General features: G+C 40.6%; 2 protein-coding genes across 8 annotated transcripts in view; one reads left to right on the forward strand and one right to left on the reverse strand.

The window, feature by feature from the left end:
- The window catches only part of ANAPC10 (anaphase promoting complex subunit 10), a 143649-nt gene extending 135974 nt beyond the window's left edge, over nt 1-7675 (reverse strand). For 4 of the 7 annotated variants that reach the window (XR_008484409.1, XM_054296067.1, XM_054296066.1 and 1 more), the window contains exons 1-2: nt 6959-7002; nt 1182-1298 (exon numbers count right to left, since the gene is read on the reverse strand). Coding sequence is in view for 6 of the 7 variants with exons in the window: in XM_054296067.1 (XP_054152042.1) it covers nt 1182-1296 (115 nt within the window). In the remaining variant the exon portion in view is untranslated. Of the gene's footprint in view, nt 1-1181; nt 1299-6396; nt 6606-6958; nt 7003-7529 lie in introns of those variants that run through there. The other 3 variants (XM_054296063.1, XM_054296064.1, XM_054296065.1) reach the window with 3 other exon arrangements.
- A 365-nt stretch (nt 7676-8040) lies between these two features.
- On the forward strand, nt 8041-24915 carry ABCE1 (ATP binding cassette subfamily E member 1). Its single transcript, XM_054296095.1, has 18 exons — nt 8041-8125; nt 14065-14232; nt 14540-14625; nt 15130-15227; nt 15617-15734; nt 17575-17712; nt 17857-17926; nt 18980-19076; nt 20034-20123; nt 20715-20836; nt 21480-21701; nt 22120-22179; nt 22265-22323; nt 22496-22606; nt 22695-22837; nt 22931-23053; nt 24029-24140; nt 24384-24915. Exons 2-18 carry the CDS (start codon nt 14130-14132, stop codon nt 24429-24431), a joined length of 1800 nt encoding a protein of 599 aa, XP_054152070.1. The 5' UTR covers nt 8041-8125; nt 14065-14129; the 3' UTR covers nt 24432-24915.
- The last annotated feature ends 777 nt before the right edge of the window (nt 24916-25692 follow it).

A 25692-nucleotide genomic window follows, 5' to 3' on the forward strand; every position in this document is an offset into this window, starting at 1 on the left:
AGGTGCACCTATGCTTTTCTGACACAAAACTGAAATAGGGGAATCTGCAGAGGTTCAATACTGTTGAGGTCTGTGGGGTGCAAATCCATGCCAACATGTCCTGGAATTTCAAGTGGTTAAGTAGTAATTCATATTGGTTGCCAAAGCAATAATTAACAGTTAGACTTTTCCACATCTTCTGTAACTTAACTGCTGAACTAGAGCAAAATCATTAGCAGAGACCATTCACTATAACATTTTAGCGAAATGTAACATTTTCTCTTCAAGTCATGTCCTGAAATATTTTTGCTTTTTCAAGTACTAGCTAGAACAGGCAATAGATGGCAAAACCAGTATTCCTAAAGGTTAATGCCATCACATTTGAAGAAGCAACTCCAGCTTTGTATTTCCTATTCCCTCATTATCCTTTTACTAATTACATCCTTTTATTGATTGTCCACACTAGCTACAGTTCCAATATAGCAGCAGAAGTTTAATAAAAAATTTCCTTCAGCCTGTTTAAGCAACAAAACCACAAGACATTTTTTTCTCCAATATTCCAGGATTTCAGACCAAAGTCATTCAGCCTGAGCAAAATACTGTGACATAAAGAGATCACTAACCCTAGGGTGCAGCAAGACAGCTGATCAACTCCCAAGAGATATTTCTGAAATAGCAACTCAAGCACCCCAAAGGGAAAGAATACACATTTTCAGGTATTTTGAGCAGGTATAACAAACTGCCCCTCAGGACCACATGTTTATTTTACTTGCAGGGGTTTAGGGCCACCCTGTAATGGCTGATCCCACACAAAGTTTCAAAGTTCAGGCAGAACATTTAGGTCTCCCAGCTGCACAGTCACCCTTAGTTACAAATGGAAGACATCCAGACAAAGTGCAAAGCATAGAAACAATTTCACTGTGCTGGGGGTGATTCTGCTTACATGGCTTAGTTTGTTCACCATGTAAATGAAAAGAAAAATTAATATAAAATATGTAAGACTTCTGTTTAGTTCATATCAGATAGTTCCTCACAGAAGGATTTCTGATACAGTTAGAACTTTCATATTGTATCACAAATAGGGAAGGCAAACATTATTTGTAGTAACTACAGCCTACACTACAGCAGTTTTACTGCTGTGGATGTCTTCCTCCCAAAACACAAATGTACATTCAACTTTTTACATCATTGTTGAGATTTACCTGGCTTACAGGATGAGAGAGACCAAACTGCTTGTGAGCCTATTTCTCTAACAGTACCAGTCCTCTCCAACTGCTTTGGATCAGCACCAGGTGGGGTCTTGTTTGGGGTGGTCATTTCTAGTGAGAGAAAACAAGGGAGTTAGTTGACATGTTTTTAGCCTGATGGGAAAATTAGAGGATTTTGTTCACATAGTCAGTTTAATTCTTTGGCTTCACACTTTTATTACAGCCTACAGACTTCATACATATTCACACATACATTTTTGCATGTCTGTTGAACATTTCATTTATATATATAAAGTAATATGTATAAACATATAGAATATATATGTGCAATATATGTAAGGGGTTACATATATGTGTCAATTTTGTGTCCTTAAGAACTCAATACATGCTTGCAACATCCATAAGACATACTTTACTTGTATCATTCTCATTTATGCATATAGAGTTAGTCAGAGTTTCAGAATTTGGTTTTTACAGTTCTGTTTTTTTAAGAAATTAAAACTGAAAATGCTAATTTAAAGGCTAGTAGTATACCTTCATTCTCTCCTACAGATACACTCAAAAGTTCTCCTTATCTACAAATTCAGAAACTAGAGCAAGAGATACTTCTCCCCTAAAATAGGAAATAGGAGTTTAAACAAATTGTATGATTTGTAGCAATTGGTTATAGCCACATTTATTTATGGCCCATTTCCTGAACTTTACAACTTCATCTGGAGCCATTAACTTGTGACTTGCACTGTCCAAGTAATCACACTCACCCTCAACACCCAGACCATCACCACATATACAACAACTTAATTAAGGTGGGCTTTGTAAAGCACAGGGCACTTGACTATTTCCTAGGAAGAAGCTTAAAATATTTTTTAAAAAATTCCAAAGAAACATAAGTTCCATGAAAAGAACTCCATCAAAGCTTAAAATTACCATAGAGCACTAAAGAGTCAGAGAGTTAGAGCTGACCTGCCATCCTTTGCTGACATGCATGACATCACATCATGCTCTGCCAATCTCAGGAAAGCCTTGCAGTGCCTCTCCCAGCCAGCAAACAGGGACTGAGCCAGGCTGGGACCCACAAGATCCACTCCTTACACCAGAACTGACACCAGGCACAGACAACATTGTCTATGCACCAGTGACTCTGCAGCTAAAATGTCCCACAGGAAATCTGACTTCCCTAGTGCACCAAACACTTTCCATGGCCCCTTGAGTATTTTAATTTTGCAAACATATGGCTTGACACAGATATTTTACTTGCTTTCTCATACACAAGATTGCAGTCCTAACTACCATAAACAAAATCTGAAGAGATAATTGCACGTGTAGAAAAATCTAAATACTGACAACAGCAACTGTCACAAAAGGCTTCAGACAAAATCCTTGTTCAAACACCATCTTCTCAGAAGATGTTGGACACCACACAGCTAATCCTACAGATATCATATATATATTCACAGACATATTAATTCTAACACCATGTAAATAAAAAAAAAAAATACAAATATTTAGTTCATAGCTACTTGAAAAACAAACATTCTTCACAAAATGGTTTGGAGTGGTGGAAGGGACCTTCAAAAATCAACTAGTCCACCCCCATGCTGCACCAAAATCCAAACTATGTTTATTAGGCATTGGGGAGACTATTATCCCAGACTTGTGAATTTTAAAGCTCAACTGACGTTCTAATCCAAACTCTGAGCAATTTTTTTTTTTACTTTTGTGACTGAACTAAGAAAGGTTGAGTTCATTCATTTTAATTTGCAGATTTACACAGACACCAAAAATACTGTTCTTCCAACCTCTAAAAATGTACATAGAAATTTCAACCTCACAAAGTAAAGCTAAATTGTTCACTTGCAATTCAAGTGATCACATCTCAAAAACATCATAGAAAACATCTTTTCAATATTATCACCAGCAAGACTTGACACTCTTTTGACTTAAAGAGAAAATGAATGAAAAACTCCAAATCCCACCCTTAAGACACAAGAACTATGCAAACATCACATCAAAACAGGGTAAATCACAGAAATTACATTGCTCACTCAGATTATACCACAAACTTGATTACATATGCTTTTAGAAAAAAATTACTGGAATATTCAAAGTATGCAGAACACCTTAAGATAATGATGTTGATCTTTCTTATAAGCTTCAGCACACAGAACAAAGTTCTAAATGACTTAATAATGCAACACTTGTATTGCACTGGTTCTCAAATGTTGGAGGCATTACATTTTGGGGGTCTGAAATACACAGCAAGAAACATCATTCCAGTTCCCCACAGTTTTAAACTGAGCTTACTTCTTTTTATCTAACAGGAAAAGATTCTCAAACCCCAAAATCTCAACTCCAAACCACTGCTGGCAAATAAATCAGCCACATATTGTGTACTAGTGATGGGAAAGACTGAAAATTTTCAATGGCTGAAATAAATGAGTCAGATTTTCCTGATGGAAGTTCTGCTCAAGAACAATACATTCTGGAGAGAATGTAGCTCCCCAATATTCAGAACTTTAAAACCCGAAAGCTGATAGAAGTACTAAGGAAAAATGATATAGCAACAGGCCAGCTCACTCATGTAACACTTCTGGACATTTTACTAGCAGAAGTAAAAGTACCTCATCTTAAATGAGACATCAATACTTAGCGCTAAAAGGAATTTAAGTCACCTACTAAATTTTTTCTTTGCTTTTTTAAGCTGCATAAAAATAAGTAATTTTTTTAGACAGCCTTCTCCGTGACATGTGCTGAAAAATGGAAAGACACACTGCACCTCTAGAAGCATTGGCTGGAAACATCTCTGAATTTCAATTCATTTATTCCAAAAGATCATTAACAGGCTGCTGTTTCCTTATTAATAGCATGAATATATATGAATGTCTTCATGACATGATCAAGGCCACACTTTCATTTTGCCATTTTCCCCTCTGTGGGGTTTGCACATCCTTTGCTCAAGACAAAGCAGCAGCTTTTTTCCCCCATTCTTGATCTCTTTATCCCTTATCTTTCTCACAGAAGTTCTCTCATTCCAGCCCTGTAACAGCCAATTGAAGATGTTTCAGCAAGCACAGTTTATGAAGAGAGTGAAATGGATTTAAATGGTTGGCCAGTCTGCCTTCCCCAGCCAAAGCAGCAGGAGGCACCTGGAAAAGCTGCACACCTGGAAGCAAACCCTTGTGTAAGCACAACACAGCCAAGAGGAGATACTGAGGCATTCACCATGGCCTTTCCTACTAAAGCTCCATAAAAATCCAGGCTCAAGGAAACTTGCAGGTTCCAAAGCAGCTTTCCCCTATTAAAACCTGCAATTCCACCACACTGTGTGCACAGAACTGTTTAAATACACACCTGGAAGGGCCCTTGAGAGACCTGACTGTGCCTGAGGGATCTGAGAGAAGTAAATGTCCAGATATTTACTTCTCCAGCAAGAGATCTGTGGACACCCAGCTTCAGGTTTCATCAACCTGAAAGCTAAAGATTTTCCTTTAGCATCCAAATCAATATCACCACCTAAAAACAAGCATCTCTTGATCTACAGGGAACTCAAAGATTTGTTAATCACTGGCCTTTACACAGCAACCATTCTACTGATGTGAAGGCACTCAGCAAATTTGCTCTGACCTTCCTCTTTTCTAGAGTGTCTGTGCCTTTCAAGCTCCCCTCATAAAGTTTAGTAAACCTAATATTCTTGCAGAGTCTAGATATTCCATCACTGTTGTTTAAAAAAATAACCAGACCATTTTAACTAAGGCCCTTTATCATCTGAGGAATCACTTCCCTTGCCTTTATATTTACTCACACTTGTTACTGTGCAAAGCAACACCTGGGTAGTTGAAAGAACTTAATTCTCAATTAATACTGGTTTTATGTGCATTACAGTGCTCAAATGCAGTATAAATGCCCAGTGTTCCCTGGGATACTGTTTGCTGTTCACTGACACCCTTTCCACTAACCAGGCCTTTGATATTTTTATTCCTGTGCTCTCCTCCTCCCTCAGTTCCTGTGACCTGAGCTCAGTTACACTGATTTCCAACCTGCTACCAAGCTTCTCAAGGTGGCCTTTAATTCCAACCCTTTTACAGTGCTTGCAATCCTTTCTACTTTGTATTCCACACTGCAGGGAACAGTGAAAATGCCCTCAAAACTGAACTCTCCAGGAGCACATTTCATGACACCACTGTTTAAAAGCGAGTCATTTACAAGTCAGATTCAAAAGCTCTTAAAAAAAATCTTTAAAAATAATTATTTTCAGAGCACACTTCAGTAGCTTGAACAATGGCAGAAATCCTGTAAAACTCAAGGCAGACTCCTCATATTCCCCCCTTATTAAGTGCATTGCCTACTGTAAAAAATAAAAAGAAAGTTTAATCCAGACTACTCTCAACAAGCCACACTAGAATATTTCCTGCGTGCACACTGATTTTAATTGTCCTCTGCTTACTGACAAATTCCCCTCCCAAACCAACTCCTCAGAATCATTCAGGAGATAGAAATCATCTGGGCTTTTCTCTCTTTTTTTATTCTTTTAAGGAATAATACTCTGATTGCACTCCAATCATATAATTTTATTTAGTTTTAGCAAATATCTGACTATAGCCTTTCCAGGAAAGCTGAATAAAGGCTGCACTGACTGCTTCAGCATTTTTACAACATCCATAACACTGTTTTTCTTGTTCTTAACAGAAGGGAATTTCATACCTAAGACTCCCTGATTTTCTTAACTGCACTACTCATTTACAAGTTCTTGTCCCTGCTCTCATTCCTTTAGCTGGACCCTTGCTCTTCTAAGGCCTTTAAAGATCTCAAGATATACCTGAAAACCACCCTCTCACTATGCCTCCTATTTTTTTAATTAGGTGGAAGATTAAACATAAAATATTAAAAATATTAATGTTTAATTAATATTTAATAATCATAGTAACTGTTCAGCAGCACCTTATTTTAACTGGCTCACCTGTACATTTGATCCCTCAGATTATTCTCTCTCAATCCAACTTTAATAAACTTATTATTTTTACCCTGCCTCCAGTGCATAGCTTTAAGCCTATTAGTGAAAATTACCAGACTTTCACTGTAAAAAATAATTCCATTATAAGGAAAGATAACTAAAAGAATTAAATTAGCAGTTTTATACATATATTTCTAATCAATCTAAAAAAATAATTTTTAATATGCTTTTGGGAAAGCCCAGACTTTCCAAAGTTACCTGGTAGAGCTACAAGCAGTTCCTTAAAGAAGGCAAGCACATCTTTACAAGGAGTGTAAAGTGTAAATATTAGGTGCAAGCTGTCATGAAAACCAAGAGCAACCAGAGGATGAAGCCGCTTTGAAAAACCAACCGGGAGCCATCCCCTCACGACTTGTCTGCAGGACTTTCAATCAACATTAATTATATTAGTTATAGCTGTAACAATTATGAATAAACAAAACGAAAAGTAACCAGGTTACAACACTATGCTGAGGCCGTGGCCCTCAGGCCTACAAACCGCTTTGGTATCGGAAATGAAGCAGCAGCAGCAGCAGCTACTCACGGCCCGGGCCCGCCGGATCCCGGCCCGGCTCCGCTGCCCGCCCGCGGGGGCGACGTCAGAGCCCCGCACGCACGGCGGGAGGCGCCCGGCCGGGCAGCCCCACACCCGGCGCGAACACAGCCCCTCAGCCAGCCCGGCTTCTGCCCGAGCTGCACCTTCTTCCTCTTCCTCCTCCTCCTCCTCCTTCTCCTTCTCCTTCTCCTCCCCTCACGGCCCCGGCAGAGCCGCAGCTCGCACCTTCCCCACCTGATCCCGCCGGGAGCAGCCACAGCCGCCGCCGCCGCCGCAGCGGAGGGAGCGCAGCGCGCGCGCGCCGCCCCGCCCGCTCCCCTCAGGCGCCGGGGCCGCCCCTCACACGGCGCCATGGGCGGGGCGGGGCCGGCGGGAGCGCCGCGTCCCGGCTCCTCCGGTGCGGGAGCGAGCCTGGGACGTGCTCGGTGCTGGGCATGGACCCCGAGCTCCCGAGGAGGCTCCTGGAGATGCTTCCCCACGGGAAGGCAAGCGCGTAGTCCCAGTGTTTCAGATGCAGATGACGCGCTGGTCCGGGCAGGTAAAGGACAGCAAGACCCGGGCGTCGTCCCTTGTGTGGGGGCAATCCGTGGGCACGATCACTACTGGAGGTGGTATCCTTAGTGAGGTGATGGGCTCCCAAAGAGAGTGACAGTTCTTCCCGACGGGAATGAAAGCGCGTAGCCTCAGTGTTCCCGGTGCAGAAGACACGCTGCCCAGGGCAGGTAAAGGCTAGCAGGTTCAGAAGACACGCTGCCCAGGGCAGGTAAAGACTAGCGGGACCATTCTATATTGGTACCTTTCGCGTTGTATCAATCCCCGGGCGTATCCGATATTGGAGCTCGCTTCCTAATGCCGAAACCGCGGTCGTGAAAGGGAACGAACGCCTTTCCTTGAGAAACACCAGTCTTAACTGTTGCTGCTGCCTGTCACCACCTGCCCGGCAGAGGCACAGGCCAGCGAGACCTTTCTGTCCTGGGAACGCGCCGTGCCGGCCCGGGAGCTCCCCTCAGAGCGCGGCCGCCGCTCGCAGGGCGGGCTCGGGGAGCTCGGGCGCCCCGACCCGCACCGGGAGGCTGCGCTCCCTACTACGGCCGCGCTCTAGGTCTCCATGGTGAGGAGGGCCGCCCTTCCCTCCCCTGCTGTCCCCGGCGAGGGCCGCCCTTCCTTCCCTTCCCTTCTTTCCCTCCCCTCCTCTCCGTGGCGCGCCCCAGGCCCCGCCCCCCGGGCCCGACGGCCATCTTGGCCGGGTGGCGGCGGTGGCGCGAGCACGTTGCGCGCGCGGGCCCGCGCGCGGGATCACCGGACGCCGTTTCCCGGCCGCGGCGCGAGGGCGCCGCGCGCGCTCCCACCCCCGCTGCCCCCGGCCCCGCCGCACCCCCCTCACAGCTCCCGGTAAGCAGCGCCGGGGGGAACTCCCGCCTTCCCGCACGGGAACGGACGCCGTGGGGACAGGGCCCCGCTCCTCGTGGTGTGCTGCCGGCCTGGGCTCGGCCTGGGCGGCGGCCTCGCCCGCAGCACCGTGGGAGAAGGGTCGGCTCGACCGCGCCCCGCCCGGGCCTCAGGGCCGGAGGCTCCCGGGGCTCGGGGCTCGCTGCCGGCGTGGGCACGGCCCGGGCCGGCGCTGCCTGCACACGCGGCACGTCATCCCCCGCGCCTCGGGTTCTGTGGCAGCGGGGTCAGAGCGCCGGCCCCGCTGCGGGGATGGCTCCCTGTGGATGCAGCGCGGGATCCTCGCCTGCCGGCGCTGGCCTGGCTCTGGGAAAGGGAACGCCGGCATTTTGCTCCTAGGAAAACTGGGAACTTCCTCCTCGGGCTGGGGGGGAAGGCCGTATTTTGCCTTCTTTTGAGGGAGGCTGATATCCACGTGGGTGCTTGTGGGGCGGTGAGGAGAACAAGCCTTCCTGCAGGTGCGATAAGATAGCGGGGTAAGGCTGTTTTCTGCGAGGTGTGTGTAAAAACAAAAGAAGAAGCCGGCAGGGCTTTTCTCAAGGACCATGGTGGTGTTTCCTGCCTGGAATGCTCTTGGATGCTTCACCTGCAAGTTCCTGTGACAGTTTTCACGCCCTAATTTAAGTTTCCCTGCTGTGGTTCCTTCCATAAACTGCAGTCCTAAACCAGTGGTCATGAAATACTTTCATTAGTTTCATTAGGTTGCTAATTTACGGGTTCGTTCTCACGCATTTCTCTTCATGTTAAGGGGAAATGTTAAAGATTGAGTGATAATTAATACTGCTCAGCACAAGCTAAACACACCCACTCGTTCTGCAGCGTCAGTATACTTGACCATATGCTTTCATGTTAACATATTTTCTTATTCATGACGTGTCTTATGAGTAACATAGTGATTTAATACAGTAGGGAAATCTGGGGCATGTCTAAACTTCTTTTTTTACATTGCCTTAGTTTCTTAAACAAATGAGAAAACCTTAAGCATAGACTAGTTCTTGTATCATTTACTGTTTTACCTATAATTTCAATTTTCTTTGGGTATCCTAGTTCCTGGCTTTATTGTCCTTGTTATAGTGTGACTGTATGTAGCCCATTGGCAGTGGAGTTGAGAGGCAGTTGTCAGTTGCTGGAAATGCTGCTCATCCTCACTTATTTCCACAGCATTTCTCTCTGAGGTCTCATGCACTGTAATTTCATGAAGTGTTCACTGGTTTTGTGCAAAGTAACCAAAGATGGCACAATTCTGAACCCAGGCCTTCCCTTCACATCTTTCAGTGAATGATCTCTGGTTCTGTTTCAGTCTTCATTTACTTTTAATGTTTAAATTTTTCTTTGTTTAAGCCTGAATAATTCAGTGCAATTACAAATTCTTCTCAGTCATAATTGCCTTGACTTGGTAAATTATAATTTTGCTCTAATGCATGAGAAAGAAATAAATATTATTAATGCAAGCACATTGCACATGTTTTACAGATTGTACATTGCTGTTGCCTTCTGTGACAGATAGCAAGGTCTGCACGTGGGCAACTTCTTTTTTTTTTTGTAATCTGGTGTGTCAGGGTGTGCAGCAGCTGTACCAGACAGCCTAAGAACGCTGGCTTAGAAGGCTTGTGATAACATGTTTGGTGTCTTATTTTTAGACATGTTTCATTTTTTGTATTAAATTACATAATTGGACATAATGGGCAGCTTTTGACTTTAATGAATGATACTGACAGGGCCTTTACAACATTTTCTTTTTTGTCTAGCCAGCAGGTTTTAGTCATTCCCTCCTTGCTTCACCTGTGTTGTCAGCCCATGCTGGGAAGATTTTCTGCTGCCACACCATCATCATTCAATAACTCAAATAGCTCTTTACCCTGGTAGTTAGTCGCAAATTAGTATTTTCATACTCTGTTTTTTATTCTGTTCTTCTTGATATGGAAAGGAGAAGCACAGTCATGAAGTCAAATGCTTCTGAGTAGCAGTTTGTCCTGCCCCTGAAGTGCTGACTGCCCTGCTGGGTTGCTGGTGTGCTGTAACATTGCTGATCTGTGTTCAGTCTCCTGAGAGCTCTGCATCTGTTCCCTGCAGTCAGACCATCCTATTCCATATGTTAATTTAAATGCCACTCAGCTAACTGGATGGAACTATGGAACTTGAGTTCAGTCTGGTTTTGGACAGTTTGTTTGTTTTTGAGTTCTAAGTCAATATTATTATTTTCTTTTGTGGACACTTGTCATTGTACATATCAGCACAGTCCTGGAAATATTACAGAAGTTCACAATTTTTTTTTTCTGAAAATGGTTAAGACCACTAGAGAGTTTTGGATAAACTGACACTTGTGTCACATAGATGGGAGCAGAGGGGGACGAGTGTGAGATGTGTGTCTCCATGCTGCTTCATTACTTGTATTTCCCCCACCATGTACTCTAATAAATGCTTAGTGTACATACTTAATTCACTGACCCCTTCAGAACTGTTCACCACAGACTGGGCATTTTTGTGTAAGTTAGAATTAACTGTAAGTTAGAATGGAACTCACATGGGCATTTTCCCAAGTAAGTTAGAATTAGAGAAATTCCCAAACTCGGGTTGTTTCATTGCTCACCAACCACAGTCTGATTCAGCAGTGAGTGCAGACTTCGGTGTGATTATCCCGCCAGGACTGAGGAAAGCTTGCTGAGGAGCTGGGCAGGAATTGTGTGTTTCAGGCCGTGTTTGCCGTGGTGCCTGGGAGCTGCGGGCTGAGCCCCGCCCGGAGGGTGGGTGGCTGAGAGGGTTTGGGGGCTGGGGAGGGAGCTTTGCTTCTGGGGCACCCAAAGAGCCGGTCCCTGCTGCCTGCAGCTCAGGGGGGAGACCCACAGTGCCCTGTCTGCTCAGGGCCCTTGGCACTTCCCTTGGGAAACAGAGAGGGAATCATTCACCCCCAAATACTCTCTGTAAACTGCAGGATTTTAGTGAAAGGCACCGGGATGTCTTCCCAGGGAAGGGATCTTTATTTGAAGTCGTGACAACATCCAGTATCTGTCCCCAAGAAAATTACCCTGACTAAAGCACCTTTATGGCCTTCAAAAATAAGGTTTTCAGTTTGTTGTTTCCTGATGTGTTAAAGTGAGAACTGCAGACTCATTATTCCATACCTGTTTGCCTGGCCTATGGATGCAATTTCAGCGTTCAGCCCTACTTTGTCAGTCTGGTCTGACAACACAGAACTGTTGAATCACTTTTAATTTTTTTTTTCTTATATTCAGTCATTTATTTGAAAACACCAGCTGTGTTAATAGGTCTTCCTGGCTTAGGAAATTTAAATTAGTAAAGGAAGAAAAAGAAATGTAAGTAGAAACTGCTACAGTATGGTTGGCAATGTGAATAGTTACATTCATTTATAGGTGATGAAGAATATCTTCTGACATTAGTTTTAAAATACTTTGGAATCTGAATAAAGGAATAAGACTACCAATTTTTAAAGGAGCCAGTTAAAATGTTGGTACCTATGGCAGTAATGGATTTAAGGATACAATAACATCAGCTTTTCTGACCTTTGCTGTTGGATGTCCATCTTCCACATATTGCAGTAGTAGCTGGAGGATTCCTTCCAACTGAAGTTTATAGAATTTAACATGATAAATGTGCCATACACCCATTTTATTCTTGCTTCCTTCAGGAGTCTGCAAGTCACAACCTTTCTTCCTCCAACAGCCATATGTAGTAAATACAGTCTGTAAACCACTGGAGGAGGCTTTGGTTTGGTGAAGCAAAGATGAGCTGGGCATCCAAAAAAACCTTTCCTTAATTAGAAATGTTGGAATCCTTTGGATGCAGCTGCACCTTTGCACTGTATGGAAACCTGAAGTATTTCCAGACTCCTTCCCAGTTATATCATTGAACTACTGATACTGCATTGAAATGATTTTGAACATGCGTCATCTGTAGGGCTGCCATCCCTTTATTTGGTGAGATGGAAATGCTTTGTACTTTATGGCATTTCTTTTAACCAAAAAATAAAAAAAAGTCATTTGCAATATCTTAAAATCTTCCAAGGGCCTCATAAGTCAATTGTCTTTGTTGTGGAGCTGGAGGGAGTTGTCCTTAGGTGTGTCTTGTTCATAGGAAAATAAAAGTCATTATTATTGTTATTTTCATTATTATGAATTAATATAGTAAAGGAAATACAAATGTACTTTAAAGCACGTTCCACATTTTTTGTCTATCAAGACTTAAATTTAAAATTCTCTGCCCTTCCCTCCATTTGCTGCAGCTGTACAAAGTTCCTTTACAATCCAGTACTTGTCTATGTACATTACAAAGAACAAAGAGGGGCTTATAGAGAGGAAAACAAGTCATAATTTCACTTCTTTGCATGCATTTATTTGTGATTTCAGGAATATTTAATCATCTTGTACTCCACAGAATTATGGAGTTTTTTATGTTGGAAATGACCTCCAAGATTATTGAGTCCAACTGTTGACCCAGCTCTGGCTCCTGCCCTGTGTCCCTGAGGGCCACATCTACATGTCTTTTAAATACCTGCAGGGATGGTGACTCAGCCACTTCCCTGCACTGCCTGTGCACTGCTTGTCCCCCTTTCAGCAAAGAGTTTTCCTGACATCCGATCTGAACCTCCCCTGGTGAGATCTGGGGCTGTTTCCTCCTGTCCTGTGTCCTGTTATTTTGCAGAAGAGCCCGACCCCCCTGCTTTCTGTGCCCTCCTTTCAGACAGGTGTAGAGGGTGAGAGGGGCTCTCCTGACCTCCCTTCCTGGGCTAAACATGCCCAGCTCCCCCAGCCTCCCTCAGAGCGGGCTCCAGACCCTTCCCAGCCCCACTGCCCTTCCCGGGCTCGCTCCAGCCCCTCTGTGGCTTTGTTTAGGGAGGGGCCCAGAGCAGGACACAGCACTCAGGGGGTGGCCCTGCCAAGTCCAGGGGGACAATCCCTGCCCTGCTCCTGCTGGCCACTGCTGCTGATCCAGGCCAGGATGCCACTGGCCTTCTTGGCCACCTGGGCACAGCTGGCTCGTGTTCAGTCGCTGTCACCAGCCAGCCCCAGGTCCTTTCCCACCTGGCAATTTTCCTTACGCTCTTCCCAGCCTGTGGCACCGCCTGGGGTGGCTGTGACCCAAGGGCAGGACCCAGCACTTGGCCTTACTGATCCTCATGATCCCCATGGATCCAGCTTGGCCAGATCCCTTTGCAGAGCCTTTCTATGTTCCTTTTAAAGAATTTTACTTATTTTCATTTCAATCTATTATAGGCATTGATACCATATTAGGAAATTAAGAAGGTAACTGTAGTTATTCAGATACTAATGAAACTCAAGATTAAAGAACCAAACATCATCATCAATGTCTGCGCCCATTGCCTGGTTTACTTTTTATACTCTGTTAAAAATTTTCACTTTGAAAACTGGTTTACATTTTACACTGTTTCAATCCTTTAATACAGAATATTGGCATACAGTTTGTAAATGTATATTCAATCATATCCTTAGAGTAATAGTTGTAGTCACAATTTGTCAGTGTCAACAAGGGTGCTTTATACCAGGTAACTTGTAAAACTAAAATTTGGAGCTGTACAGATTCTTATGTTCTTACTACAGTGTGCTTTTTGGAAGCAAATCCATTTTCAGATAAATCACAATTTTATTTCTACACTGGAAAAATAGTAATGGGACAGAAATGTGATATTAAAAATTTCTGCAGTTATCTACACATCAGTACCTTTGTTATTTGTATCTGTAACTTTGCTATTTGTCATGTTGCTTAAAGGAGGGGAAAAATAAAATAATTTTGCATTTTTCTTCTCTGCACTCCACTGGCAGTAGCTTAGGTTAGAGTCTGTTCTCTGTGCTGTTACTGACCTGATCTCTTACAGTGTTTTATTCTTTTGTCTTTTTTTCTTTAAGGTCTGGAAGACTCCCACTACTCCTTGTTATAATTGGTGTATGTGTTTAACCCTAAATTGTGCATTATGGCCGACAAATTAACAAGAATTGCTATAGTCAACCATGACAAATGTAAGCCAAAGAAATGTCGTCAGGAATGCAAGAAGAGTTGTCCTGTGGTTCGAATGGGTAAGAGATACAATGTAACAAAGGGTTGAAGCAATTGGAGACCTTTTAAATCTGTTCTACTCCATAGAATGAGCTTTTTGTAACTGATAGATTTTTGTGTATCATTCAAGCTTTTTTTTTTATAAATCTTTTAGAAGTATCACTAAAAGCTTGAACAATTCTTAGTAATAATGACACTTTTCAAGCCTTTGGATAATTGAAGCTTCAGTGAACGTTCATCAGTTACAAGGTCCTCTGTGAAATTCAGTAGGCAGGAATTCTGATTCACCAGAAACTGGACTGATCTTATCTTAATTTTTTTCACCAGGAAAACTTTGCATAGAAGTCACATCACAGAACAAAATAGCATGGATTTCAGAAACACTTTGTATTGGTTGTGGTATTTGCATCAAGGTAAAAATTAAACTGCTTTATTTAAAGTGCTACATTTTCCTTATTTTGTTATTATATTTAGCAATGCATACTGTAACTTTAAAAAGCAGTTTTCTTTCCTGGATTAATCAGGCCAAGTTAACTTACTGTTTATAGAAAGTGAAGAACTGTGTCACTTGACTGAACTGCTTGGGTTGCAAGGTGTGGGTTTTGTTTGTGGCTTTGTTTTTGCTTGTTTGGGTTTTTTGTTTGTGTCTGTAGACACCTAGCAGCAGAAAGATGTTTTTTGTAAAAGGTGTAGAATATATGCAGTGTGCCTTTTTTGTATTGTAGACTGACAGTCTAAACTGCAGACTACTAATTTGAAAAATGTGGCACAGAACTTCCTTGGCAGGTTGACCATGTAAAGGAAATTTGGTAGAGGTCCATTTAAAAATATAAGTGCACAGCTGGGTGCAGTACAAAACATAGGCTTTTGTTAATAAATTGTGTGCACTAATAATCTATAATTTATTTCAATTCCAGAAATGTCCTTTTGGAGCCTTGTCAATTGTTAACTTACCTAGCAACCTGGAGAAAGAAACAACACATAGATACTGTGCCAATGCCTTCAAACTTCACAGGTATTTTATTTTTCAAATATCAAAGAGACAAAAATACCCAAGTTTTTGATAGTGTAAACATAGTGCACGTCACAGTGTTCTTGGTTCTTACCCCAGTAGCTTCCTTTTAGAATGTTAGTTACATTTTTCTTATTAAAAGTATTATAATGAAATAAATTGGTGATAGGGATTATTTTACAGAGCCCCTATTTTAAAACACACTGCCCTTAAGTATTTCTTATGCTCTTCTATTTTTAAGGAATTTGATATGACTTGGGTTAGATATTTGCAAGTTAACAAAGGCTGTAATAATCAGGAGGTCTGAAAATGGCTTGCAGCATTTACTTGCCCACTGAGTGTTGGTATGTGATGGCATAAGTGTAACACAAACTTATCAATGTTTTGTACAGGTTGCCTATCCCTCGTCCAGGTGAAGTACTGGGATTGGTTGGAACCAATGGTATTGGAAAATCAACTGCCTTGAAAATTTTAGCAGGAAAACAGAAGCCAAATCTTGGAAAATATGATGTATGTATCAGCAGTAGAAAACAGTTAGCATTTTAGGTAGCTGTTTATTTTTTTGGACTGAGTGTTTGTATCTGTGAATGTGATAGATTTGTGGGGTTGTTGGCACTTTGATATTGACAACCAGTGACCTGCTCCACACAGGACCAGTAGTAGAAGGTTATTGCTAACAATTTGCCTTCTTGCAAATTGTGTATATCTCTCAAGAAAGAAAAGGGTACTAAATGTAATTGTAACTCACAAAAGATAAAAATCAGAGGTAGGTTTCTTGAAGTTGTACTTATGGGCTTGGGGTTTTTTTAATACCAATTTTTTAAAAACATCACGTTTTTCTCCCTGCATAATTTACCTGTTCCCATCAGGAATTTCCATAGCTCAAGTGTTGGAGTTTCTTCTAAGTTTCCTTTGGTTTTATCTGAACAGCTCAAGTGTCTGTGAGCACTTACTGTGTATCCTTGGGATCTCTTAGGCATTTTTATCTTTGATTCTTTTGAGGAAGATTTCTCATGAAGTATGTTGTTATTGTAAGTTGTGGTTGAAGGTATTTCCCACTGTACACTTGAATGCTGAGCTCTGAAAAATCCTTAGTTTCTTCATGTTGCTAGTTACTTAGAAATAAGACTTTTTGAGAATGAGACTTAAAACTTGTAATCTGCTGGTATTCATGGGAATTCATAATCCATTTTCCTATGTGTTTGCTCCAAGTCAAACTGCAGCCAGTGAGCAAAATATTTTACATGGGCTTTTTTACCTAACACTACTCCAAAGAGTGAATATATTAGAGAAAGGGCATAAATAATAACTATTAGGACTCCTCTTATCAGTATTTCAGATGTTACTTCAGATTGCATGGGGACAATTGGATTCTGATGCACACTTTTGTCCTTCAGGAAGCACTTGTGAGAACAAGTGTGTTGATACTTTCTTCAGCAGTTTCTTTACCTGAAAGAGCAATGTTTTAATAAATGTTCAGTCATGGCTGCTACCTAAAGCTGCAAAGAAATAGTAATTTCCCAGCTACATTTTACATTCTCTTTCAAGTTTGGTTTATATTATTTTGTGGACTTCTTGTTTCAGGTGGTAGTATTGCAGGAATAGCAAAACTTTTGACTTTCTGAATGTGTACTTAATTGAATTACCATGCTTCCAAAATCAGACTTTGCTGTGAAGGAGCCATATCAGTATGACCACAGAAACACGTGGTATGAATTGAATCTTCCATGTTGCTTCTGCTCTAAAACTGATGAAGCATTTCCTCTGTGTATTTGCTTGGTTTGGAAATACGACTGTGTCAGTCTGATCCATACTGTTTTATCATCAAAGAAATAAACTCAGCACCCCTCAGAGTAGTACAGTGGGCAAGGGGGAGCTTTTTCCTGGGTGATAGCTCTGAACAGTTCCTTTTATTTTCAATTTGTCATTTTTCCTTTCTTTTTTTCCCTTCTGTTTCCTTGGAAATGTTTGCTAGAACCAGAGAAAATTACCAGATCTGTTGCATTTTCTGTGCTGGTTTGTGCTTTTACCATTCCAGTCCTTTTCCTTTGGATTAGCTGTATCAGATAGCTAATAAGTGTGGTTACATTAATCCATGCTGTCATTTTCCCCATGAAGTTGTTTCAGTTCAGTAGCTTCTTAGCTGTGCAAATTTAATTTTTTTTGAAGATAGTGAAACCTGGAAAAATAAGGTCTCTCTAAACTTTGTTTTTAGAACGCTTTTGAAGATTTTTTTGGTTTGTTCTCTTACAAGCATATTCTATTTGCCTTATTGATTGAATTTGAAATTAGGGTTCCTTACTATGTTTTTAAATGGTGTAAGTAAACCCAGGCTTTAATTTTGTCACAGGATCCACCTGACTGGCAAGAAATTTTGACTTACTTCCGAGGATCTGAATTACAGAATTATTTTACCAAGATCCTGGAAGATGACCTTAAAGCTATCATTAAACCTCAGTACGTGGACCAGATCCCTAAAGCTGCAAAGGTGAGACATTTCATGAGTTAATAGAAAGCTGGGAGCTTCTTCTGTAGTACTTCTTATGTGTTTAAAGGTTTTATTTAGCAGCATAACTCAGAACTGTTTGAAATTTTTAATGTTGGTTGGGGTTTTTTATTATTTATCACGCAGGGAACAGTGGGATCAATTCTGGATAGGAAGGATGAAACCAAGACACAAACTGTTGTGTGTCAGCAGCTTGGTAAGTAATTTTGTACAGTCAAATTTTAAAGCATTTGAGAAGTTCATATTTACTGAAACAATCAAGTTACCATAATATGATGGAGCATGCAAATTATACCAACTCCAAGAAAAAAAAAGTAAAAGTGCTTTAGTGTAAAGCCCAGGGCATGCTGTAATATAAATAACATGAATAATCCTTTCTGATGGCAAACTAGTTGATACATTTTAGTTAACAGAATCTAATGCAGCTTCTGTTTCATAGTATTTAAATCCGGAAAAATCCCACTTAACATCTGCTGCTCTTGCTTGCTCACAAATATGGCAAAATCTGAGCATCCCCCTTTCTACACTGCCTGTAAAAAATGTTATCTTAATATTCCACACTCCCCCCAAAGCTGGTATGTATCTAATTTTAGTGGGAGTAACACTGACTTCTGAGATTAATACAATTAATAAGAACATCTGCATAGTCCAGCCCTAGTAATGTTTTGTAGGTGTTTTTTATTTAGTTGTTACTAGATTTAGTTGTTGCTAAATTCACTGTGGGATTGTTTTTGGTAGAGCTGGGTAGTGAAGGTGAGGCTGCCATTGTGCCACCAAGAATGTGGTCTTTGGGTCCTACTTAATTTATTAATGACACAACCTATTCTTGAAATGTGTTCATTAAGCTGCTTAGAAAATACCTGCTTCACCCACCTCCTGTAAGGTTTGAGGGACTTGATTTTCTTGCAAATCAGAACTCTCCAGGCAAGCCTAAGAAGAAACACTTTCAGAACTGGTATAGATTCTTTTTAGGGCCAGAATCTTCACCAGTGTGGTGGAGAAAGAATAGAAATACAATTCTTCTGCACGACAGGAAGCAGCCATGCAGCTAATGCTGCAGAGAAGCCAGAGCTTGCTATGACTTAGTATTAGCAGTATGATACTGATGCTGTGTAAAATGAAAGCTTATTCTCCTGTTTTCTTTCCCTCTCTGTAGAGTGTTTGCTATGTTTGTACATGTTTCTGTAGGTAATAAAAATATGGATTGTTCTGTTGGTTATCACACCTAAAATTAATCACTTATTTGCAGACTTAACACATCTGAAAGAAAGAAATGTTGAGGACCTTTCAGGAGGAGAACTTCAGAGATTTGCTTGTGCAGTTGTTTGCATTCAGAAGGCTGATATGTATGTTTGATTTACTTCTGTTACACATTGCTTCTAATAATCTGTCTCAGAATATGGTCCTCAAATTTACTCTTATTCTTAACAATAATATTTTCTATGAAGTAGTGAAGAATATTTTAAAATAATTAAATAATGTTTAAATATTATTTTTAGAAATTTTGCCAGCTCATCAGCTGAAAGCCATTCTTACTTCATTTTTAATCTCCGGATTCTGTATACTTTCATTTATTGAGTGGAAATAGCTGATTTCAGAAGGCAGTGTTAGATTTCAGTATCCCAACCTCATAACCTCTCCCTAATCCCACCCAAATGTATCCTGTTGGACAGCACACCTCCCTTAGCCTCTCTGAATGAGAAAGGTACAGCTGCTTCCCCACCTCTTAGAACTTGAGTCCCTCCTCTCCTGTCTTTGCAAGCAGGAAATTACTGTCTAATCTTTGTTGTTTCCTGACTCCTTGGGACCACGAGAGCAAGATCAGAAGAGTTACAGGGTTTTGGTTTTTTTGCTTTCGTGAATTTTTGATTGGTTGGTTTTGTTCGCTTGGGCTGCTGTTTTTTGTTCGGTTGGTGTGAATTTCAAGTGGGTTTCCTTGTTCAGTTTTCTCTTTTTGGAAAATGTCCTTCTTCCAGTCTTCTAAAGTATTATTGCACTTTTTAGTTCATTTAATTAAATTTAAGTTAGTGCATGGGAATCCTAACTGCTGATTCTTGTAACTTTTGATAACTTTGATAACTTTGTCAGAACTTTTGGGAAAGTAATACTTAACTCACTTTCACGTGGCAGTCTACAGAGAATAAAGGCAGGTGTGCACAATTCTCATTTTTTGTCTCCCTTTCTCAGTATAAATAATGATTCTTTTTTATTTCCATTTCCTTAATGGTTGTAATGTTAATATTATGTGTGAATAAGTAGAAAGCTTGCATTCACTAAGACTTCACTCTTCCTTTTGGGGTTAGCTTCATGTTTGATGAACCTTCCAGCTACTTGGATGTCAAGCAGCGCTTGAAGGCTGCCATTACTATCCGGTCCCTCATAAACCCTGACAGGTAAATACAAGTTCAGCTGTTTCACCAGACTGTAATAGTGCATGACTGCTTACAGAGGGAAGAAGAAATCCATCCCCTCCAAAGTGCTCACTCCTCAGCATGACACACTAACAGATGTTCCAGATATTCCAAGTCTGTAATATTCTATTCTTTTGCATTTTGGAAGCTTACTTCCTGTAGTTTCTGGTCCCATTTCAAAATTCTATAATAAGGACAGGAAAATATTGGTGGTTACTTTTCACCTGAATATTGCTGTTTCATCCCTTTCTCACAAAGATTTTTATTTTCTTAAAATGTGCTAAATATTTTTCACTCAAATCAATCAACATCCTTCCACTTAATGTACATAAAGAATCTGCCAGTTCATGCTGAAGATGGACTTTAAATTTATCATTCATGAGTTTTTTGGCAGTTTAAAAAATGCTGGTGAGAGATATGAACTCTCTCCTTCTTTAGTATAAAGTGAAGAAATCATATTAACTAAAAATCATGTTGATAGCTCTTGTTTATGCAAGACTAGATTAAGAAAAAAAGAAAGAAAAATATTTTGCATTGAGATAAAAAAAGCATCTCTCTGGCTTTGTTTTTCAGGTACATTATTGTTGTAGAGCATGATCTAAGTGTATTAGATTATCTCTCTGACTTTATCTGCTGCCTGTATGGAGTGCCAAGTGCTTATGGTGTTGTTACCATGCCTTTCAGCGTAAGAGAAGGTAATTCTTGCCATATTTCTCTTTTTAAACTTTCCCAAAAAAAGACAGCAAAATGCCAGTTGTCTGCTATATAAACATGTCCTCATCCCATCACAGTTCAGCAATGAAAAAACTGTTTGATTTTTTGCAGAATTTCTTTGTTAAATGATACTTAATTTGTAACTCAACCCAAAAGCCTTCATTTTCACTTGCTATGGACATAATTTTGATACTTGCAGGTGTTTTGTAAACAGTGGAGTTACACAAAAGACCCTGTAAGTAGTAGAGAAAGGGCAGGAGAGAGGTTCACAGCACAGAGGTATGTAGTGTTCAACTGAATTGACCCCACTTGTAGTACTGAGACTCAGTAAAAACTGGCTTTGAGAGAGTGGGCCCAACAGCAGGAGTTCCTTTAAACCCCACACACATCACTAACAGTGGCTTTTCAGAAAGAGCTGCTCCAGCCATTCTGTAGTTTAGTAAGGCTCTTCTTCATTCAGTTTGCAATGTGCATGCCTTAAAAGAGGAGGTCTCGTTGCTTCTTTTAAAGCATTAAAAATTATCATTCTCATTATCAGAATGAAATTTGCAGCCAGGAATTGAAATTCATCTTGTTTTACTTTGTTGCAGACCTTTCTAATGATCTTTTTTCCTCCAACCATAGGCATAAATATTTTCCTAGATGGCTATGTTCCAACAGAAAATCTAAGGTTTCGAGATGCATCTCTGGTATTTAAAGTAGCTGAGACAGCTAATGAAGAAGAGGTTAAAAAGATGTGTATGTACAAATATCCAGGAATGAAGAAAAAGATGGGAGAGTTTGAACTATCCATAGTAGCTGGAGAATTCACTGATTCTGAAATTATGGTGATGTTAGGAGAAAATGGTAAGTGCAATTTATGTTGGAAACTACTTCTCCAGCCCTGGATATGCTCCTAAAGCCCTTCTTCCCTTTGGGAGCCAGGCTTCAGAATTGCTGGGTTTGAGTCAGGTTGAGCTGCTTGTTGTCTGGTGAAGATATCAACAGGAAGAATGTAAAGTTACTGAGTGTTAACAGTGCCACCATGTTGTGTTTGTTACCTACCCTGTTTTAAAAACTTAAGTGGCAGTTTTAAGGTGTCTCTTTTATTTGAAAAAGCAAGTAGTAGCAAGTGCTGGAAGATAATATAGGAGTTCTCAAAGCAGTGTAATTTTAAAACATATTCTTTATTAAATGTCTTTGTTGTTGTTGTATCAGTGACTTGTTAGAGGTCTAAATTACTAAAAAGTGATTAATGTGTAACTTGTATTTGATTTTATTTTAGGAACTGGCAAAACAACATTTATCCGAATGCTTGCAGGAAGGCTTACACCTGATGAAGGAGGTAATGTGTTACACCCAAGATGAAACCTATTCTAAGGATACTGGAAATTCTCTTGCTTATTATTATTAATTTTGTCTTTTTATAGGTGAGGTTCCAGTCCTAAATGTCAGCTACAAACCACAGAAAATCAGCCCTAAATCTACGGTACATTTCAGCCTTATTTATTGAGTATCATGTTTGCTACAAAACACACATACAGAAATTATTTTATGCCTATTTTGTAGCTGTATCTATTTAGATAGATTTTTTATTATTCTGTTTCTGCTTGTTTTCTTGTGGTGCATAAAACTGAATGGCAACATTTTCCTTTTGCTAGGGAAGTGTCCGTCAGCTGCTGCACGAGAAGATCAGAGATGCCTATACACACCCCCAGTTTGTAACTGACGTGATGAAACCTCTTCAGATAGAAAACATCATTGACCAGGAGGTATTAATTGCTTGCATCTACATCCTCATTGCCTTAACTCTGAGGCTGTACCTGAACTAAGCCCGGCCTTGTTTCCCCGCCCCGCCAGGTTCAGACGCTGTCTGGCGGCGAGCTGCAGCGTGTGGCGTTGGCGCTTTGTCTGGGCAAACCTGCAGATGTGTATCTGATCGATGAGCCCTCGGCTTACCTGGACTCTGAGCAGCGTCTGATGGCTGCCAGAGTCATCAAACGGTGAGTGCACCTGCTGGCCAAGGAGCCACAATTTGCACTAGTATTACAATGAGCTCACAATACTCTCTCTTTTCTTCTTTCCCCTCATTTCAGTTTCATTCTCCATGCTAAAAAAACAGCTTTTGTGGTAGAACATGATTTTATCATGGCTACGTATCTTGCTGATCGTGTGATTGTTTTTGATGGCATTCCTTCCAAGAACACACTGGCAAACAGGTAAGAGATTTGTTGGGTTTACTAAGCAAGATTGTCATCCTTGCCTGTGGAAATTAAAGCTGCATCCAGGACTGTCCTGAGGGTTCTGACTTTTGTTTTGAATCATGGAACAGAAAATGGGATTGATCCTTACCTACAGGCTGCCTAAACCACACCTGGGGAAGGGTTGAGGAACATAACCAAACCCTCAAAACCTAGACCAGCATTAAGCAATTGCATGAGGCTAAATAAAAATCAGAAGAGATCAAGGAATGAAAAAAGCACCAACTGTAAACTGCCCTTCTGAAAATAACTTCCAGCTGCAGTTAGAAGAAAGCAGTGTACTAATGGTACCTGTATGCAGATGTAGTGAAGGGGAAGTCTTAATGCCAGCATGCAGTGTGCATTGCTTTACTCTTTCAGAGCTGTCCCTTTTGATGTCTACTTTTGTTCCTGTTAGTAATTTCATGTAGATTACCGAGATTTTTTGATGAGCAGCCTTATCAGAAAACAGGCTTTTAGAACACTGAGTACTTGGCACAAGCTGGATGAAATAATAAGCACACTGTCTGCCATGGCAATCCCCTGCTATCCTGGTTTTGTTGGTATTCCTTCCAAGAACACACATGTTGGAATTCAAAAATCACACTCATTCATGGATATTGAGAAAGTCATGTTATGATCTTTGCTAGATTTTACTTATGGTACAAGTGTTGGGTTTTTGTTTCCTTGAATGTAAGTGTGCCAGCACACACATGTAGATACAAAATAAAAAAGAAAAGGTCACAGCTGGAAGCCACAATGAGACACTACTCATCTTTCAGCAGCATCTGAGATAGGGTTTGACTAAAAATGTAGCATGGCATGGTATGTCAAATACAGCTTACATTTGCATTTCCAGACCTGAGTGAGCTCAGGATGGAGATCAAAGTTGCCTGTAATCATATGATATAAAACTTCTGAAAATCTAGCTAAAATATTCTTCTCTCTCAACAGTCCACAGACTCTCTTGGCTGGAATGAATAAGTTTTTATCTCAGCTTGAAATCACTTTTAGAAGAGACCCCAACAATTACAGACCAAGAATAAATAAACTCAATTCCATCAAGGTAAGAAAAGACTACCTTTGCAGTACAGGAGCTATGATTGATTGATACGAAGCCAGATTTTAAAATATGGAACAAAATGAAGATTGACAGGGTAGTTCTACTGTGCTGGAAAAACAGCATGTGAAACTAGTAAGAGTAATAAGGGAAGCAGAAAGGAGTTTAGATAAGTGTCTTTTATTTCAGTTATATTCAAGTCTGCCAAAGACTGCTTCAAGTAATGGTGACCTTTTTTCTCTTCCCAAGGATGTGGAACAGAAGAAGAGTGGAAACTACTTCTTCCTGGATGACTAAATATTGAATCCCAGCATCTTTTTAAATGGCATCTAGACATGCGTATTGGAATCTAAACAGCTGTGATGAGATGGCTCAGATCAGGTTTTAGAACAATTAATCTTTTGGAGCTTAAAATCTCTTGCTGCATTTAACATCTGAGATAGTAGCAGTAAACATCCTAGTCTGAGTAAAACTGCCACTTTCTATATTTTGGTGACACAGCCCTATTTTCTGTGTAATAATTTCAAAATAGACCACGTTGAAATTGTGCAAATGGGTCTCCTGATTTTTCAAAATTTTAGGGAAGTTTTCAATTCAATATATCCTACTCATGTACCAAGTACTGACTGAACTTCCTCATTTTAAAATAAATCTTTGAAGCTGTTTTCTGTATGAGGGAAGTTTACTAAGAATGTCATGCTACAAGAGCGACTCCTCTTTTAAAAAGATTGAATCTCTCGGGCTGAGGGTTTCAAAAATAAAATACCCACGTAACTTGTGACACTGCAGAATTTCTTCAATTATTAATTCAGAAGTGTGTATATTTATATAATGTCACACACCCTTTTCTCACACTGAAGGTCACTATGCCTTTTTTTAATCATCTGTCCCTGTGCATGTTCTCAGACCTAGGGAGATGAAAATAATCAGTGAAATAATCCTAAAGAATATAAACATTCTTTCCATCTATCTGACTCACTCTTCCATAAAGTTTTTATAAGGCTAAGATGCAGGAATTACTTTTCCCTAAAGTAAAAAGCTTTGATCTTTCCTATGACAAAGAAGAAAAAAAATTGAATAAACATTGTTAAAAAACTTCCCTATGCAATAAGGTCCTTCAGGGAACCAGAAGGAAAATTTAAATATTCCTGCTTACTTAAGCAGACATGCAAAAAACAACTTTCAGCTCTGTGTCTTAAAGGAAGGAAGGGTATTTTCCATTCAACAGTTCTCTGCCTTCACTGGCATGTGAAAAACATGGTAAGAAAACATGGCTTTGTTCCTTGTTTACATTTTTGCCTCAGAAAGGAGTGGAGGTAATTTGTGGGTTTTTGCCATTCTGTGTGTTAGCAACATGGCTATTTCATAACCTTGGCAGTACTGAGCATTATATCCACACTGCCTCTGTCTGTAACAGCAGTGCACCTGTACTACAGCAGCACAGGGACTCTGAAGTGCAGGTACTGAGTGCAGCCCTACACAACCATGCTGGTCAGACAAAACTTCCACAGGCTGACTGAACTTGTTCTCCTCTGCACAGCCTAACTCCCTGTGGACT

This window comes from Melozone crissalis, unplaced genomic scaffold (genome assembly GCF_028551555.1).
Source record: "Melozone crissalis strain CALT ecotype California unplaced genomic scaffold, PUWL_Pcris_2 ptg000006l_1, whole genome shotgun sequence".
In the NCBI taxonomy this organism is placed as follows: Eukaryota; Metazoa; Chordata; class Aves; order Passeriformes; family Passerellidae; genus Melozone; species Melozone crissalis.